At 43.5% G+C, this 15396-nt stretch overlaps 2 protein-coding genes and 1 long non-coding RNA gene across 3 annotated transcripts; 1 reads left to right on the forward strand and 2 right to left on the reverse strand.

Annotated features, from left to right (window-relative positions):
* Nucleotides 1-5596: 5596 nt before the first annotated feature.
* LOC116369582 (uncharacterized) lies at nt 5597-6324 on the reverse strand. The gene is made up of 3 exons (XR_004208636.1): nt 6241-6324; nt 5970-6051; nt 5597-5834 (listed from the first exon to the last, which is right to left on the reverse strand). It is a non-coding gene; the product is annotated as an uncharacterized LOC116369582 (long non-coding RNA).
* A 3580-nt stretch (nt 6325-9904) lies between these two features.
* On the reverse strand, nt 9905-11941 carry LOC116360547 (uncharacterized). The gene is made up of 5 exons (XM_031815285.1): nt 11227-11941; nt 11006-11072; nt 10642-10795; nt 10327-10363; nt 9905-10219 (listed from the first exon to the last, which is right to left on the reverse strand). Exons 1-5 carry the CDS (start codon nt 11278-11280, stop codon nt 9905-9907), a joined length of 627 nt encoding a protein of 208 aa, XP_031671145.1. The 5' UTR covers nt 11281-11941.
* A 1370-nt stretch (nt 11942-13311) lies between these two features.
* On the forward strand, nt 13312-14646 carry LOC116369571 (uncharacterized). The gene is made up of 3 exons (XM_031819558.1): nt 13312-14091; nt 14281-14362; nt 14498-14646. Exons 1-3 carry the CDS (start codon nt 13312-13314, stop codon nt 14614-14616), a joined length of 981 nt encoding a protein of 326 aa, XP_031675418.1. The 3' UTR covers nt 14617-14646.
* The last annotated feature ends 750 nt before the right edge of the window (nt 14647-15396 follow it).

Genomic DNA, 15396 nt, shown 5'->3' on the forward strand with positions numbered 1-15396 from the left:
ATCACACCCTGACCAAACAAAACATAGAAACATACAAAGCAAACTATGGTCAGGGTGGGACACCTTTTCAATGTATCAATTTAACATTGACAGAAGTGTCCCAAAGTTTTCTCCTTAATTGTTTGCATAAGAGGGAACTTGACTCTTAAATGTAACATTTAGTTGTTTTTTTGTAACCTTCAGATATTTTATGGATAATAATGCATTTTCCTTCAGTCGATTATGTTTATGTAACAAATACACTGTAAACATGTACTTTAGTATATTGTGTTCTCATAAATATGTCATTTTTTAAATTGATGTTGAAGAAAAAAAACTGTAAATAACAATGAAAAAGGAAAACATTTGTACTTGTAAAGTAGTTGTGTTTTCATTGGATTTTTTCAGCCTAATTGTAATAAAGTGTTTTGTTTTTATACACAATATCTGGTCTGACCTAAGTAGTGATAATCATATCTTTACGTTGTAAGTTTGAGCTATGTAGTCTGAAGAAAGCTTATGATTGTGTCTCTGGCACCCTACGTTATCTCCCAAGAAAGGCAGTATTACCACTGCACTGGATAACCTAGCTATCTATAGTGGCAACCAGCTAATATTTTCATGACATAAAGTGCATTCGGAAAGTATTCAGACCCCTTGACTTTTTCCACATTGTTACATTACAGCCTTATTCTAAATTTGATTAAATCGTCCCGTCCCCCCATCCCCCCCTCTACAGATAATAACCCATAATAAGAAAGCAAAAACAGGTTTTTGATTTAAAAAAATAATAAAACAATGTACTCAAAATAAAATACTGATATCACATTTACAAATATTCAGACCCTTTACTCAGTACTTTGTTGAAGCACCTTTGGCAGCGATTACAGCCTCGAGTCTTCTTGGGTATGACGCTACAAGCTTGGTACACCTGTATTGAGGGAGTTTCTCCCATTTTTCTCTGCAGATCCTCTCAGGTTCTGTCAGATTGGATGGGGAGCGTCGCTGCAGTTTTTTCAGGTCTCTCCAGAGATGTTCGATTGGGTTCAGGTCCGGGCTCTGGCTGGGCCATTCGTGGACATTCAGAGACTTGTCCCGAATCCACTCCTGCATTGTCTTGGCTGTGTGCTTAGGGTCGTTGTCCTGTTGGAAGGTGAACCTCTGGAGCAGGTTTTCATCAAGGATCTCTGTACTTTGCTCCGTTCATCTTTCCCAGGATCCTGATTCAGGCCAAAGAGTTCAATCTCGGTATCATCAGATCAGAGAATATTGTTTCTCATACCCTTCCCCCAGGTCTGTGTTTCTTTCCAAATCATGTCCAATCAATTGAATTTACCACAGGACTCCAAACAAGTTGTAGAAACATCTCAAGGATGATCAATGGAAACAGGATGCACCTGAGCTCAATTTCGAGTCTCATAGCAAAGGGTCTCAATAATTATTTAAATAAGGTAATTCTGTTTTTATTCTTAATAAATTTGCCAAAATGTTCTACACTTTTCACTTTGTCATGAGGTGTTTTGTGTAGCTTAATGAGAGGAAAAAATAATTGTATCAATTTTAGAATAAGGCTGTAACGTAACAATGTGGAAAAAGTCAAGTGGTCTGAATACTTTCCGGATGCACCGGTTGACTTGGTGGCTGAGATCACGGGAGAGAGCACCAATCCTACCCTGAGATATGAGCTCCTCCAGTCTAGCTATTGCATCTGTTAGATCAGGGTGAGATGTAACCTGCCCTTCTGCCTCTGGATATACCTTCTTCATGATGGTATCGGCTATGGCAAACATGCTTGTTCTGGCATCACACACCATTGTTTTTGGCTTAGTAGATTCGCTCATGTCAATGACTGAGCATCTTACAATGGGCTGAGCAGGACTCTCGGGTAACTCAGAAGGAATAGGAGTGCAAATTCCCACTCTGTCTTCTGTGATTTGGCAGTTGAGAATGACAACGAGGAGGAAGACCGCAATGACTCTTGATAGACCAATTCCTCGCCACATTCGCTGCTTATCTTCTCAATGTTCTCTAGCATAGTTCCACCCACTTTATCTATTTGTGAAAGCTGTCCTGCAGCCACCATTTGGTCAGATTTGGACAGTTCTTTCTGAATGGAAACCAGAATATTACTGAGTAGAGGAGAGTTCTGACCATGAGTACAATCTGCTCTGGTCTCAAATGGTTTCTCTTCTACAGAGCCAGATGAATCATGTCCACTAGGAACAGCATTCTGCTATGGGTGATTCACTCCTACTTGCTGAAGATGAGTTCAGGGTTGAACCAGGCAGAACACTGGAGTCAGTGTGCTCCAGAAGTTGTTCCCTTTGGAATGCAGCTCCACCCGTTCTGTGAAATAAGTATTTTATCTTTGCCTGGAGCCTGTTTCAGAGTCTACGAGAAGTGTGAAAGGGTTTCTGCTTTGGCATACAGTGTCCCACTTGCGGATCTCTCTGGGTGCTTGTTGGCTTATCTATTTCAGCTTGCTTCACAATGCCTTTGACATCTTCATCAAAGCTATCAATTATATTTGGCGCCTCCGAATCCATATTTGTCTGTATGAGCCCAGTGGCCACGGAATGATGTCAAGGTTTTTCACCAATGCCAGCTCCTTTGGGAAAGAAGAGTCTTCATCGTCCAGTTGCTCCACTGCAAGGTCACTGCAAACATTTTAACTTTCACAGCCACTTCTTTTTTATTTTTAACCTTTATTTAACTAGGCAATTCAGTTAAGAACAAATTCTTATTTTCAATGACAGCCTAGGAACAGTGGGTTAACTGCCTGTTCAGGGGCAGAACGACAGTTTTGTACCTTGTCAGCTCAGGGGTTTGAACTTGCAACCTTCCGGTTACTAGTCCAACGCTCTAACCACTAGGCTACCCTGCTGCCCCCTGTTGAAGCAGCTTAACCGAGTCTGCATCTTCTCCTTTCATTGGAATGTAGGAATCAACATCTAACTGGTCCTCTGGAGCAGTGTGATCATAGAAAAACTTCTGGACCATGTTAATCATGTTCGCCGGCCTGAGTACCAGAGGCAATGAGGGACGACCGCCCTGAAATGGTTCTACTGCTGGTCAAAGAGAGGGCCAAGTTGAGCTGTTCAAGCACCTTCTTGATAAGACCAACGGTCAGCTCAGGTGGGCAAGAGGCCAAAATCTCATGGTCAGAGACTTGCTCCTGGACACTGCTGATGATACTGTCCTCTGGCATTCCCAGGTGGACTTTCAGTGAGGTCTGGGAGCTTTAAAATGAACAAGCAAAGCATGTTAATTGCTGTCTGAAGTTGGAAAATAGATATCTTACTGCTAACAAATCTAACAAGCATTATAATTGAGTATTCTAAATGTAATTTATATGTGTGCATTAGATATTGCAAAACACACCTGTTAGAAAGCTGGAAAATATTTAAATGGAGAAATGATTGTTCATCAGTTTGAGGGTTAGGATTAACTGCACAGACACACACACATTATGGGGAACATACAGTACCTCTTGGAAGAGGGTGTGCTAGACCTTGGTCTGAGAGCCCTGCCGCCACAGTTACACATCTCCTTCGCCAAATATTTAACTTCCTGGATGAGCTCCAGTCTTTTCTGCTCAAAGGCAGTGAAGGATCTTGCACTGCCGCCCCTCTTGAGTGAGTCAGCGTTGTCATAAAAGCCTGTCACCCCTAGAATGCGGGCCAGGGCCGGCAGCAGGATCTGCAGGGTGGCCTGTGCAATGAAGTTGACAATGGTCTTGCACAATTTTGCAAGCTGTTCCTTTGTCATCTGCATTGCACAAACAAAACAGAACACAGCAGGTTTGGCAATGAAACTCTGATGTAAAGTATTCTAGATTGAACAGAATGCATTTGATCAACATCATTTTCCTTATCTGTGACTGAATTCAAAGTTGGATGAAGTATGACAGATTAATGAACGTAATAGCAGAATAGAACTATAGTTAAACTCGTCTAATCGTATCTGTTGAAAACCGGTCAGTGAACTGTCCTCAAACACAATGAACTGATGTCAATATGGACATTAACCTTCACGTAAAGATATCAAATACATGACGTCAGATATGCCTAGAGGCATTGTTGACTTGATCAGAATACATATCATAGTGTCACGGTACGTGCTGTTGACAGCCTACGCCGAAATCAAACAGGAACATGGATTTTGTGAAATCTGTTGTGAATGTATAGGAATGTTTTTACAATTGTATAACTGCCTTCATTTTACTGGACCCCATGAAGAGTAGCTGCTGCAGCTAAAGGGGATCCACAATAAATACAAATACAAACCCAATGCACCATGATAACACATGCATCAACTTGTTTTGACATATCACATGGGATATGACAGTTCCTGATTCTGAGATACTGTAAATCAACAGACCTTGAGAGGAGATAAAACATCATCTGTTGATTTATTTCACAGGTTTTTGGTGGTTTCTAAGTATTCTACATGTGTTGGGGAAGGAGGGTGGGATCTCTCCAGAGCATCTAATTACATCAATCATGTCTTGCCATGCATGTGATATGAGATAATGTTATGCACCACGTAAATATACATTGCCTAAGGCTGCAGTAGTATACTCCATGGAGACAGTGCACAATGTTCATTTTACACGATGGATAGATGCTACTCCATTTCATACAATCAATCATCAATCAATCAGTACAATTTATTTATAAAGCCCTTTTTACATCAGCAGATGTCACAAAATGCTTATTCCGACACCCAGCTTAAAACCTCAAATAGCATGCAATGCAGATTTAGAAGCACGGTGGCTAGGAAAAACTCTCTAGAAAAACAGGAACCTAGGAAGAAACCTAGAGAGGAACCAGACTCTGAGGGGTGGCTAGTCCTCTTCTGGCTGTGCCGGTGGAGATTATCAGCGTACATGGCCAATAAGGCCAGATCGTTCTTCAAGTACTGTAGTTCAAACATTCTTCATAGATGACCAGCAGAGTCAACAAAATAATGTGGTTACAGAGGGTGCAACAGGTCAGCACCTCCGGAGTAATTGTCAGTTGGCTTTTCATAGCCGAACATTCAGAGGTCGAGACAACAGGTGTGGTAGAGAGAGGGAGAGGGAGAGAGAGGGGGAGAGGGAGAGAGAGAGCGAAGATCGAAACAGTAGGTCCATGACAAGGTATCATGTCTGGAGAACACACATGCCTCTTCATGTGATACATGATGTTTGGCTGTGCTAAGTGTTATCTTATGGGTTTGGTGATTGTTCTGTGTGAAGCCGTATTCTGCATTGCATCATGGAATATTATGTGAAATCCCTGGGCCTATGGCTGTTGAAGCTACTCCACTGCACTGCTGCTCCACTGCACTGCCCTTCTCCCCCGATTGCTCAGTTTGGCCTGGCGGCCAGCTCTAGGAAGAGTGGGTTAACTACCTTGTTCAGGAGCAGAACGTCATATTTTTTACATGGTTAGCTCAGGGATCTGACCTAGCAACCTTTCAGTTACTGGCCCAATGCTCTAACCACAAGGCTACCTGCTGCCCAAAGTCCTGCCGACTCAAAAACTGCACAATAAATGTGTAACCAAGGGGGAACTAGTGCATTTCTCTGAGAAAAGCTGCTTCAGTTTTACCAATCTTCCAAAACACTTGAAAATCTTGTAAAATAATTTGCATTTATTTGATCAAATAGACTTTGAAAGGGTAGACATGCAGAAATTCCTCTTGTCAAAAGTCTTGCTGTTACAAAAGTAGTTCTTCATGCAGCGTAACAGGTTACAGGTTCTTCTTGGTGAAGCGCCTGAATGGCTTCATCATTGCTGAAAAGACCCTGACAATCAAGGATCGTTTTTTGACAAGCTGAGATATGGAGGGAGAAACCTCTCCAACTGGAGCTAGAAACAGAGAGAGAGATGCAGTATAGTAACATTGAAAAATAACAGTGCTATGAGTTTGGTAGGCATACCTATGTTTCTAACACACACCTAAACCAAACTACAAGCTATAGCAGAGCTCTAAAACATCCTTACCTATGCAATGTGCATCAGTAGAGGGAATCTCAGTCTGTTCCTGGACTGAATGGCAGTCCTTTTTGTTTCCTCTCTTGGAACGCTAACAGAAGAAAGGTAAAGAAAATGGTACAGAGAATAAATAAATAATAAATGGAACACTTCTGAATCCAAGGCAACAATTTAGTGATGAATAAAACATATGTATTTCATGTATTTGTCTTATCATAGCCACATCAATAACATCAGCACCTAACTGGAACAAAAAACAAATGCTAACTCCCTGCTATACCTTGAAGTTGATCCCGAGTTTGGTCATTGAAAAGCAAAGGAAGCTCCTTCTTGCTTTCTGCTCAGCCCCCCTCTCTGTCTCAGCCTGGTCGGATGGGTTTGTTGCAGCAGAAGCTGGTCTTGACGCCTCCTTGCATCCCTGTACCAGCTGCTGGGTCAAGGACTTTACCAGGACTCTGTCAAATGCAGGGTCCTGGGAGGAAATAGCTGCTTGCAGGGTGTTATAAGAGCCAAACTCCTCCATGAGGTTTTTATGTACACCTCTGAACACCCTTTGGATGTTCAGGTTCTGGGAATATGCCTGTGTCCTGGAGAATCTGGATGCAGCACAGAACTCAGACAGGACTTGTCTGATGAGTTGCTGACATGTTTCTGTCAGATCTGCTGCCTGTTGGGAGGGTCCATCTAGGGCTGAGGGTCTGATCTCCGATAGCAACCTTATCACCAGTATGGTGACAAAACAGATGCCATCATCTTTGCTGGAGTCCATCAAGTACTGCAGTGGGAATGCAGTGGCACTGCTGATGTCCGGGGTGATTAAGAGCTCCCTCAGATGGACAGAGCTGCTGGGGATGCACACCTCCTTCTCTTCAATGTCAATCCCATTTCCCTTTGGTACCAAAGAGGTTCCTTTGCTGGTGAAAGACGGAGTGGAGGATCGAAAAGAGGCTTTAGCACTCGGTGGTCGACTGCTGTCAGTCATTGGACTGTTACGATGCAGGGGTTCATCTGTGTGTGCCATCATCTTTGTCTTTAGGTCACTTGAAGAAATCTCTGGCATTTTAGAGACTCTGGTGTCGATGCAGGAGCTCCTGACGATGGGGCAGGTCAGACCAAAAGGCACTTGGTCAGGGATGGGAGTGCCAGGGAGATTGATCTCTAACTCACACTCTGACCTAGGACATTTTGAAGAGCTGGACAAGGAACTACGACCATTTAAAGAAGTGGACAAAGATGAACAGGTTCTAGGGATGTCTTGGCAGACGTGTTCACTGTCATCCTCACTTTTCTCAACCTCCTTCAGCATAGTTCCTAACATCTCATTGATCTGAAGGAGCTCCCTGGAATCCTTCATTCGCCCTAAGTTTGAGATTTCACTCTGGATAGCAACCAGGATTTCCCCAAGGGTCTCTTTGGAAGAAGCATTTTCTGTCCTTTCGGATCCGGATGGCTTCAGCCCTGTGAAGAAATCCTTAAGTGTGTTCTTCATACTGACGCAGATGGTCTTAGCTGTTGACCAAAGCTTCTCTTCTGATATTTTAACACTCAATTCAGTATCATCCAGTTGGGAGCCCCCGTGGGAGCACTGCGAAACTCTCCCACTTCTTTCCAGTAGCACAGTGTCAGTGGACTCATTTTTCTGGAAAATAGTGGCCATTCCTTTGACAAAGGTTTCCACTAATCCAGAGGCTGTATTCTCAGAAGACATGGAGGACATGGATTCTGAAAGGACATGGATCTCCAATGGTGAGCTAGATGATAAGCCAGCCTGCAGACAATTCTGAAGACCAGTATGGCTGATCTGTGTGATAAAGGAATGACTGGATCTCATCAGCACTTTACTCACTGCTTCTTCTGCCTGAGTCTGGAAGTCATTGCTAGAGAGCTTCTTAATGCTCTGAATCAGACTAGTAGAGGATTCTGTGATTCTGACACTCTCTTCTGAGCTCAGTTGAGAATATTGAGTACTCACGCTCAAGTCTTCATTGGGTGAGGGTGACTGGAAAATAGTATAGTCATCGAGCTTTGATAGGACACCATCAACAAACCAACAAGCCTCTAGGGACTCATCAGATGAACTGACAACGGCCAAGGATTTACTCTCCACTTTTGATAACTCTGACTTGTAGATGGAAAAAACACTGCTAAGAACTTCTTGAGTACTGGTATCCAGATTGGAGCGACAGAGAGCTGGTATTGGTTGGCTCTCACTGGGAACTCTACTAAGTTCGGTGCTGGGTAACTGGACCTCAATAGTTGAAACAGTTGCCTTTTCCAGGGTGTCTGAAGACTCCTGAAGAGAAGCATCCTTAGCCACACCTTCTTCTCGAGTGGATAGAGTTAAAAGGTCCCTCAGCTTTGCTCGTATACGGCCGTAGAGTGTGCGGGCTAGAGAGAAAGTTATCATCTGTGAAGATCCTATAGTGTGGTCATTTACAGGAACTGGCCAATCAACTGCTTCACATGTGCCTTCAAATGATGCTATCGTCTCCATGCCTCCCACAAATGCCTTAACAATCACTGTGGCAGTGGAGGTTACAGATGTCAGGGCTGTGCAGCTGGTATTCAGGGGGGCTTCAGTAAGGCTAGGAGCAGCACTAGAAGGCCTAGAGGAAGGAGCCATGCCAGAAGAGCTGCTGACTTTCCTTGTAAGGATGGTGTTCACCGCCTTCAGGGCTTTAGACTGAAAGTCGGGGCTAGAGAGGGTCTGAATCTTTCTGGCCACCACACTGGTAGAGGATCCAGTCTCTTTGAGAAAGTGAGTGGTCCCTTCCTTCCCAGGTGGACACTCAACATCAAGGTCACATTGAAGATTGGTCAGAAATTTAGACCCCAAGATTGTCATCTTCTTGGCCAGATCCAATAGGATGTTGAAGTCCTGTGCCATTTTGTCCATTGTGCCGACAATGGCATCCAGCACATCATCGGTCACAGGGTCCATGAGGGGCTCGATAAACCCTACCCACTCTGGCTCAGACGTTTGGCTCTGTAGCTCGGCCAGGATCTGCACCGAGGCTACCCGAATGACCTCCTTGCCTGCTGCTATGTCCTGACTGTCCATAAGGGGGCAACACCCCGGGCTGGCCTGAATGGCCACTGAGAGGCCAGAGTTAAGCTGGTGTACCACCTCCCCCACGATAGCACAGCTCAACTCGGAGGAGCTGGGGTTGGAGTGACCCTCAACCAGGGATATCAGGAGGCTCTCTTCCGTTACCCCAAAAAGAGCCTTCAGAGGCTCCTCCATGAGTGTAGCCTCTCCAGTTGCAGGCAAGCTCTGCAATGAGGTCTGGGATCTTGAAGATAAACACACAATCATTCTATGTTGTGTGTCTAGTTTGTCTGTTTCTGTGTTTGGCCTGATATGGTTCTCAATCAGAGGCAGGTGTTAGTCATGGTCTCTGATTGGGAACCATATTTAGGTAGCCTGTTTGGTGTTGGGGTTTGTGGGTGATTGTTCCTGTCTTTGTGTTTGTTACACCAGATAGGGCTGTTTTCGGTTTCACGGTTTTTGTATATTGTTCTATTTTCATCTTTATTAAAGATGTAATCAAAAATAACCACGCTGCGTTTTGGTCCGCCTCTCCTTCAACAGAAGAAACCCGTTACACCAACTGTATCTAATCTGGGTCATTAGTGAGCCTGAAAACCAAATTAGAGCAATGATGGATTACTTCTCATACCACCGTAGTTCTAGAAGCCTAAAGACAACTGACACGATTTTTTGCCAGATTTTTATGTTTGTATGACATCAGAATATGATTAATTCTGAAAGGCATGTACCTGATCTATTTATTCATAGATGACTTTATGGCTTACCCAGTTAAAAATGACTTTCACCTGGACCCACCCCCTCAGTGGCAACATTTCTGACCAGAACTTAAAACTACAAGGTGTGAATTACAAGTTAATAATTTATGATAAGTATGGGTCAGGTCTTGCAATTATTAAGTTGAAATATTGCTCTTAGGCGAACAGCATGGTGATGAGGTCCTGCGGGTGGATTTTTGGAGGCACCCTGCACTGCCATTCCTCCTCCTCTCCTTAGTCCAGTAGTTCATCTCACTGATCAGCAGCCTTTTCTCTCTCTCATCCAGACTGCCTAAGGAATCCTCAGAGCACTGGGATTCTGGGGAGGTTGCCCCACTCCTCAGGTTCACCCCCATGATACGAGCTAGCGCTGGTAGGAGAATGCGGAGGGCTGTCTGGGTCACGACTTTAACAATCTTCAGACACAGCATGGAGAGCTGCTCGAATGTGAGCTATGGCCAACAAACAGAGGAATGTTTTTGTCAATCAAGTAATTCCATGACACCATTCCCTATATAGCGCACAACTTTTGACCAGAACCTTATGTGGAGAGACTTACGTTATTTTTCATGCCATGCTGAATCACTCTCCATTGGCTAGAGAAAAGAAAAGAAAGGAAACATATTTTACCTGCACACTGATGTTGAGTTAGTGGAGTCACTAGATATCCATGTTATGGGAAATAAATGTGTATTTAATTAAGCTATTAGCAAGTACATGAGACATTTTGTTCTTGATTTACAGGAAGAGTTAGGGGTGTGGTTACAGTGATGTTAGGTGTAGTGTTTGAAATCCCCTTTGTGGTTAGAAGGTGCACTATGACTATAAATTCAGAGTTGTTGTATGTGAGGTTGGAAAAAGACATGGGACTTGCTCATCAGTTAGACTCCTCAGGAAGGAGAGGAGGATTGGGGCACAGCATGTCTCAATCTTGAGAGAAGGCATTAGAGTCCTCTGAGCCTCCTTCTCCAGCTGCTCAATGATAGATCCCCTTTCCCGGAAACCACACCCGGGTGTCTGAGAAGACTCTGGGAAACCGCAAAGAGAAATCTAAAGTTGAATCTGAACTTGATCCCTAATTTCCTTCACCTTTAGTGATTTGATTGCACTGGACAGATAAAAGCACATCTCTCTGCGGGCCTCCACTATATTGCTTTCACCTATATAGATACTATCTTCTCAGATTAGTGCTGATGAATTTGAACACAACCTGCACCCAACATGAAGTAATCTCGAACCTGCACCAATGCTGCAGTCCTCCTCCACGGAAGTCTTCTTGGCACAGCCACTGGACTTACGTTTAGCCTACATGACAACAGATTATAGGTCTCATAGCAGATCTAAGGTCAGTGTAGCGTCTCCTCCTAATGCTTTAAGGCTAGGATTTAGTGATAGTAAACTAATCCTAGATCTGTGCCTAAGTAGGCAGAGCATGTGTAAAGGACAGCATATTTCTTACCTTGCCTCCTGTCCTGTTCTTGTTGGTCTCATGTGTCTCTGTTTCATCCTTCATGTTCTCCACAACCTTATTTTGGTCATCTGGGGGATCCTCCCATTTCACGCTCTGGTGGATAAATGAGAGGCCAATATCAGTCCTAGGTTGTGACTTTATGAAACAACTTATTCGCTCCTATTTTAAACAAAACGGCAATAGTGGTCAGATTTCAGTCCATGGATCAAACCAGTGAGACCTATTGCTGTGTTAGTGACCTACTATATTGTTAGTAATTTCTCTTCTAAACTCAAAATAGGCTAAATGAACCATACCTTGCTGTCATCTGACATGATGTGTAGCTTATTGTTGTAGGCTGTTTAGAGGAAATACTAATACCTCCTTTGAAAAAACGTCAGTGAACCATCGGCAAACAACTGAAGTGAATATGAACGTCCTTGAATTATGCCAAAGCATTGTTGAATACTCGATTCCGATTGGCTGAAGCCAGAGCATTCTCCAAAGATGTCATACACACATGATGTCACAATTAGGCCTAAGTCTAATGTCTATATGAATTGTCAATGTAATTGGAAAACAAATCAAAGCTTGTCAAAGTTCTGCCAAACGAAAATATGTCTAAGTGCACGTTTTTGCGTTTAATTTATGGTTTATCATGCATCGTCATTCATCACCATGCACAAAAACGTAACTCGCCGCCATTCATTAGCTATAATTCTGAGGTTGCAAAGCTGCAGAACTAGGACGTGCAATAAATTATAACCACTTGCAGAATAATGTTCAAGGGGGCTTGAACTATTTCAGCACTGTGGAGCTGTCCGCTGCATAGAGCTGACACGTTTCTTCGCGTCAGGGGACCGTGCCATGGTGCTGAAACGGAGCAGGGCTCAGTTCTATGGATAACTCATGCGGATTTTCCTGCTAGCCTATGTATAACGATACTATAATCACATTATTTTCATCCATCCGGCAACACAAATGCTATGTCAACGTTTCCCAAATAATAATGCAATGAAGCCAAGCCGAGATGTATGGTTCTTCATCCAGAGGACGAAGCACCACTGTATCATCTAAAACCTTCAGAGAGATCCCTTAAAACTGTAGTGTAAATTCTCCACGGCTGTTATGGTAGCTAGGTTAATTTAGCGAGACATGGACAAATCCAACACATAGCGTTTCTACTGAGTCCTGCTTAGAGGGGACTGACCGTCATGTTGCTAGTTGTAATGACGCTTTTAAAACAAGAATAGTTGTTTGTAATTGCTCTGGGAGCTAATTATTGCAGAGCCCAGCTACACATCCTGCTCGCTGGGCTCATTATGGACAGCCAATGAGCAGTTCAGGTGAAAAAGTCAGCCAGATCTGATCCTTATAACATACATGATACTAGGATACTGTAGCAACCTGCCGGCCTGCACAATCCTCCATGGCACGAATGCTACACGCGCAATATGGTATGCTAACATCCCACAACAATTCCCCAATTGGAATTACTTGCCTAAACTTCCAATCATACTTATTTTCTAATATCAACCATAGTTTCTGCACTTAAGGCAGACTTGCCATTAGAACAAGATGGAATTAGGACAACTTTAAAGCTCATTAAACGTAGGCTAAAATGAACCTTACCTGGCTGTCGTCAGCCATTATGTGTAGCCCGTTAATTAAGGCTCTGCGCCTCTGATACTGCAGCTGTTCTGATAGGCTACTGTATGCATCCATAATAGCATACAGTATTTTTTATATCTCGAAAAACTTGTCCTTGTCTGTGTTGTTTTCACTCATGTTGAGTTTACTGAGGACAATATTGCAGCCACTGACGAATTAAGAACTACATACCACGTCATAGCAGGGAGTTAGCATTTGTTTTTTGTTCCAGTTAGGTGCTGATGTTATTGATATGATAAGACAAATACATGAAATAAATATGTTTTATTAATCACTAAATTGTTGCCTTGGATTCAGAAGTGTTCCATTTATTTATTTATTCTCTGTATCATTTTCTTTACCTTTCTTCTGTTAGCGTTCCAAGAGAGGAAACAAAAAGGACTGCCATTCAGTCCAGGAACAGACTGAGATTCCCTTTCTAAAATGCCAGAGATTTCTTCAAGTGACCTAAAGACAAAGATGATGGCACACACAGATGAACCCCTGCATCGTAACAGTCCAATGACTGACAGCAGTCGACCACCGAGTGCTAATGCCTCTTTTCGATCCTCCACTCCGTCTTTCACCAGCAAAGGAACCTCTTTGGTACCAAAGGGAAATGGGATTGACATTGAAGAGAAGGAGGTGTGCATCCCCAGCAGCTCTGGCCATCTGAGGGAGCTCTTAATCATCCCGGACATCAGCAGTGCCACTGCATTCCCACTGCAGTACTTGATGGACTCCAGCAAAGATGATGGCATCTGTTTTGTCACCATAATGGTGATAAGGTTGCTATCGGAGATCAGACCCTCAGCCCTAGATGGACCCTCCCAACAGGCAGCAGATCTGACAGAAACATGTCAGCAACTCATCAGACAAGTCCTGTCTGAGTTCTGTGCTGCATCCAGATTCTCCAGGACACAGGCATATTCCCAGAACCTGAACATCCAAAGGGTGTTCAGAGGTGTACATAAAAACCTCATGGAGGAGTTTGGCTCTTGTAACACCCTGCAAGCAGCTATTTCCTCCCAGGACCCTGCATTTGACAGAGTCCTGGTAAAGTCCTTGACCCAGCAGCTGGTACAGGGATGCAAGGAGGCGTCAAGACCAGCTTCTGCTGCAACAAACCCATCCGACCAGGCTGAGACAGAGAGGGGGGCTGAGCAGAAAGCAAGAAGGAGCTTCCTTTGCTTTTCAATGACCAAACTCAGGATCAACTTCAAGGTATAGCAGGGAGTTAGCATTTGTTTTTTGTTCCAGTTAGGTGCTGATGTTATTGATGTGGCTATGATAAGACAAATACATGAAATAAACATGTTTTATTCATCACTAAATTGTTGCCTTGGATTCAGAAGTGTTTTATTTATTATTTATTTATTCTCTGTACCATTTTCTTTACCTTTCTTCTGTTAGCGTTCCAAGAGAGGAAACAAAAAGGACTGCCATTCAGTCCAGGAACAGACTGAGATTCCCTCTACTGATGCACATTGCATAGGTAAGGATGTTTTAGAGCTCTGCTATAGCTTGTAGTTTTGTTTAGGTGTGTGTTAGAAACACAGGTATGCCTACCAAACTCATAGCACTGTTATTTTTCAATGTTACTATACTGCATCTCTCTCTCTGTTTCTAGCTCCAGTTGGAGAAGTTTCTCCCTCCATATCTCAGCTTGTCAAAAAACGATCCTTGATTGTCAGGGTCTTTTCAGCAATGATGAAGCCATTCAGGCGCTTCACCAAGAAGAACCTGTAACCTGTTACGCTGCATGAAGAACTACTTTTGTAACAGTAAGACTTTTGACAAGAGAAATTTCTGCATGTCTACCCTTTCAAAGTCTATTTGATCAAATAAATGCAAATTATTTTACAAGAATTTCAAGTGTTTTGGAAGATTAGTAAAACTGAAACAGCTTTTCTCAGAGAAATGCACTAGTTCCCCCTTGGTTATACATTTATTGTGCAGTTTTTGAGTTGGCAGGACTTGGGGCAGCAGGTAGCCTTGTGGTTAAAGCGTTGGGCCAGTAACCCCTCCTGTCTCAGCCTCCAGTATTTATGCTGCAGTAGTTTATGTGTCGGGGGGCTGGGGTCAGTTTGTTATATCTGGAGTACTTCTCCTGTCCTATTCGGTGTCCTGTGTGAATCTAAGTGTGCGTTCTCTAATTCTCTCCTTCTCTCTTTCTTTCTCTCTCTCGGAGGACCTGAGTCCTGGGACCATGCCCCAGGACTACCTGACATGATGACTCCTTGCTGTCCCCAGTCCACCTGGCCATGCTGCTGTTCCAGTTTCAACTGACCTGAGCCCTAGGACCATGCCCCAGGACTACCTGACATGATGACTCCTTGCTGTCCCCAGTCCACCTGGCCATGCTGCTGCTCCAGTTTCAACTTCCACCTGACTGTGCTGCTGCTCCAGTTTCAACTGTTCTGCCTTATTATTATTCGACCATGCTGGTCATTTATGAACATTTGAACATCTTGGCCATGTTCTGTTATAATCTCCACCCGGCACAGCCAGAAGAGGACTGGCCACCCC

This window comes from Oncorhynchus kisutch, linkage group LG3 (assembly GCF_002021735.2).
Source record: "Oncorhynchus kisutch isolate 150728-3 linkage group LG3, Okis_V2, whole genome shotgun sequence".
NCBI classification, from domain to species: Eukaryota; Metazoa; Chordata; class Actinopteri; order Salmoniformes; family Salmonidae; genus Oncorhynchus; species Oncorhynchus kisutch.

Bases quoted from the DNA above. Each gene is read 5' to 3' on its own strand.
- LOC116360547 (XM_031815285.1), bottom strand. From the start codon at position 11,280: ATGAAGGATGAAACAGAGACACATGAGACCAACAAGAACAGGACAGGA. The intron at 10,364-10,641 runs GCAAGTCCCATG...TCTTTTCTCTAG, and splicing joins CTGAGGAGTCTAACTGATGA to CCAATGGAGAGTGATTCAGC. The intron at 10,220-10,326 runs GTAAGTCTCTCC...TGTTGGCCATAG, and splicing joins AGCATGGCATGAAAAATAAC to CTCACATTCGAGCAGCTCTC.
- LOC116369571 (XM_031819558.1), top strand. From the start codon at position 13,312: ATGCCAGAGATTTCTTCAAGTGACCTAAAGACAAAGATGATGGCACAC. The intron at 14,092-14,280 runs GTATAGCAGGGA...TTCTTCTGTTAG, and splicing joins AACTCAGGATCAACTTCAAG to CGTTCCAAGAGAGGAAACAA. The intron at 14,363-14,497 runs GTAAGGATGTTT...CTCTGTTTCTAG, and splicing joins TACTGATGCACATTGCATAG to CTCCAGTTGGAGAAGTTTCT.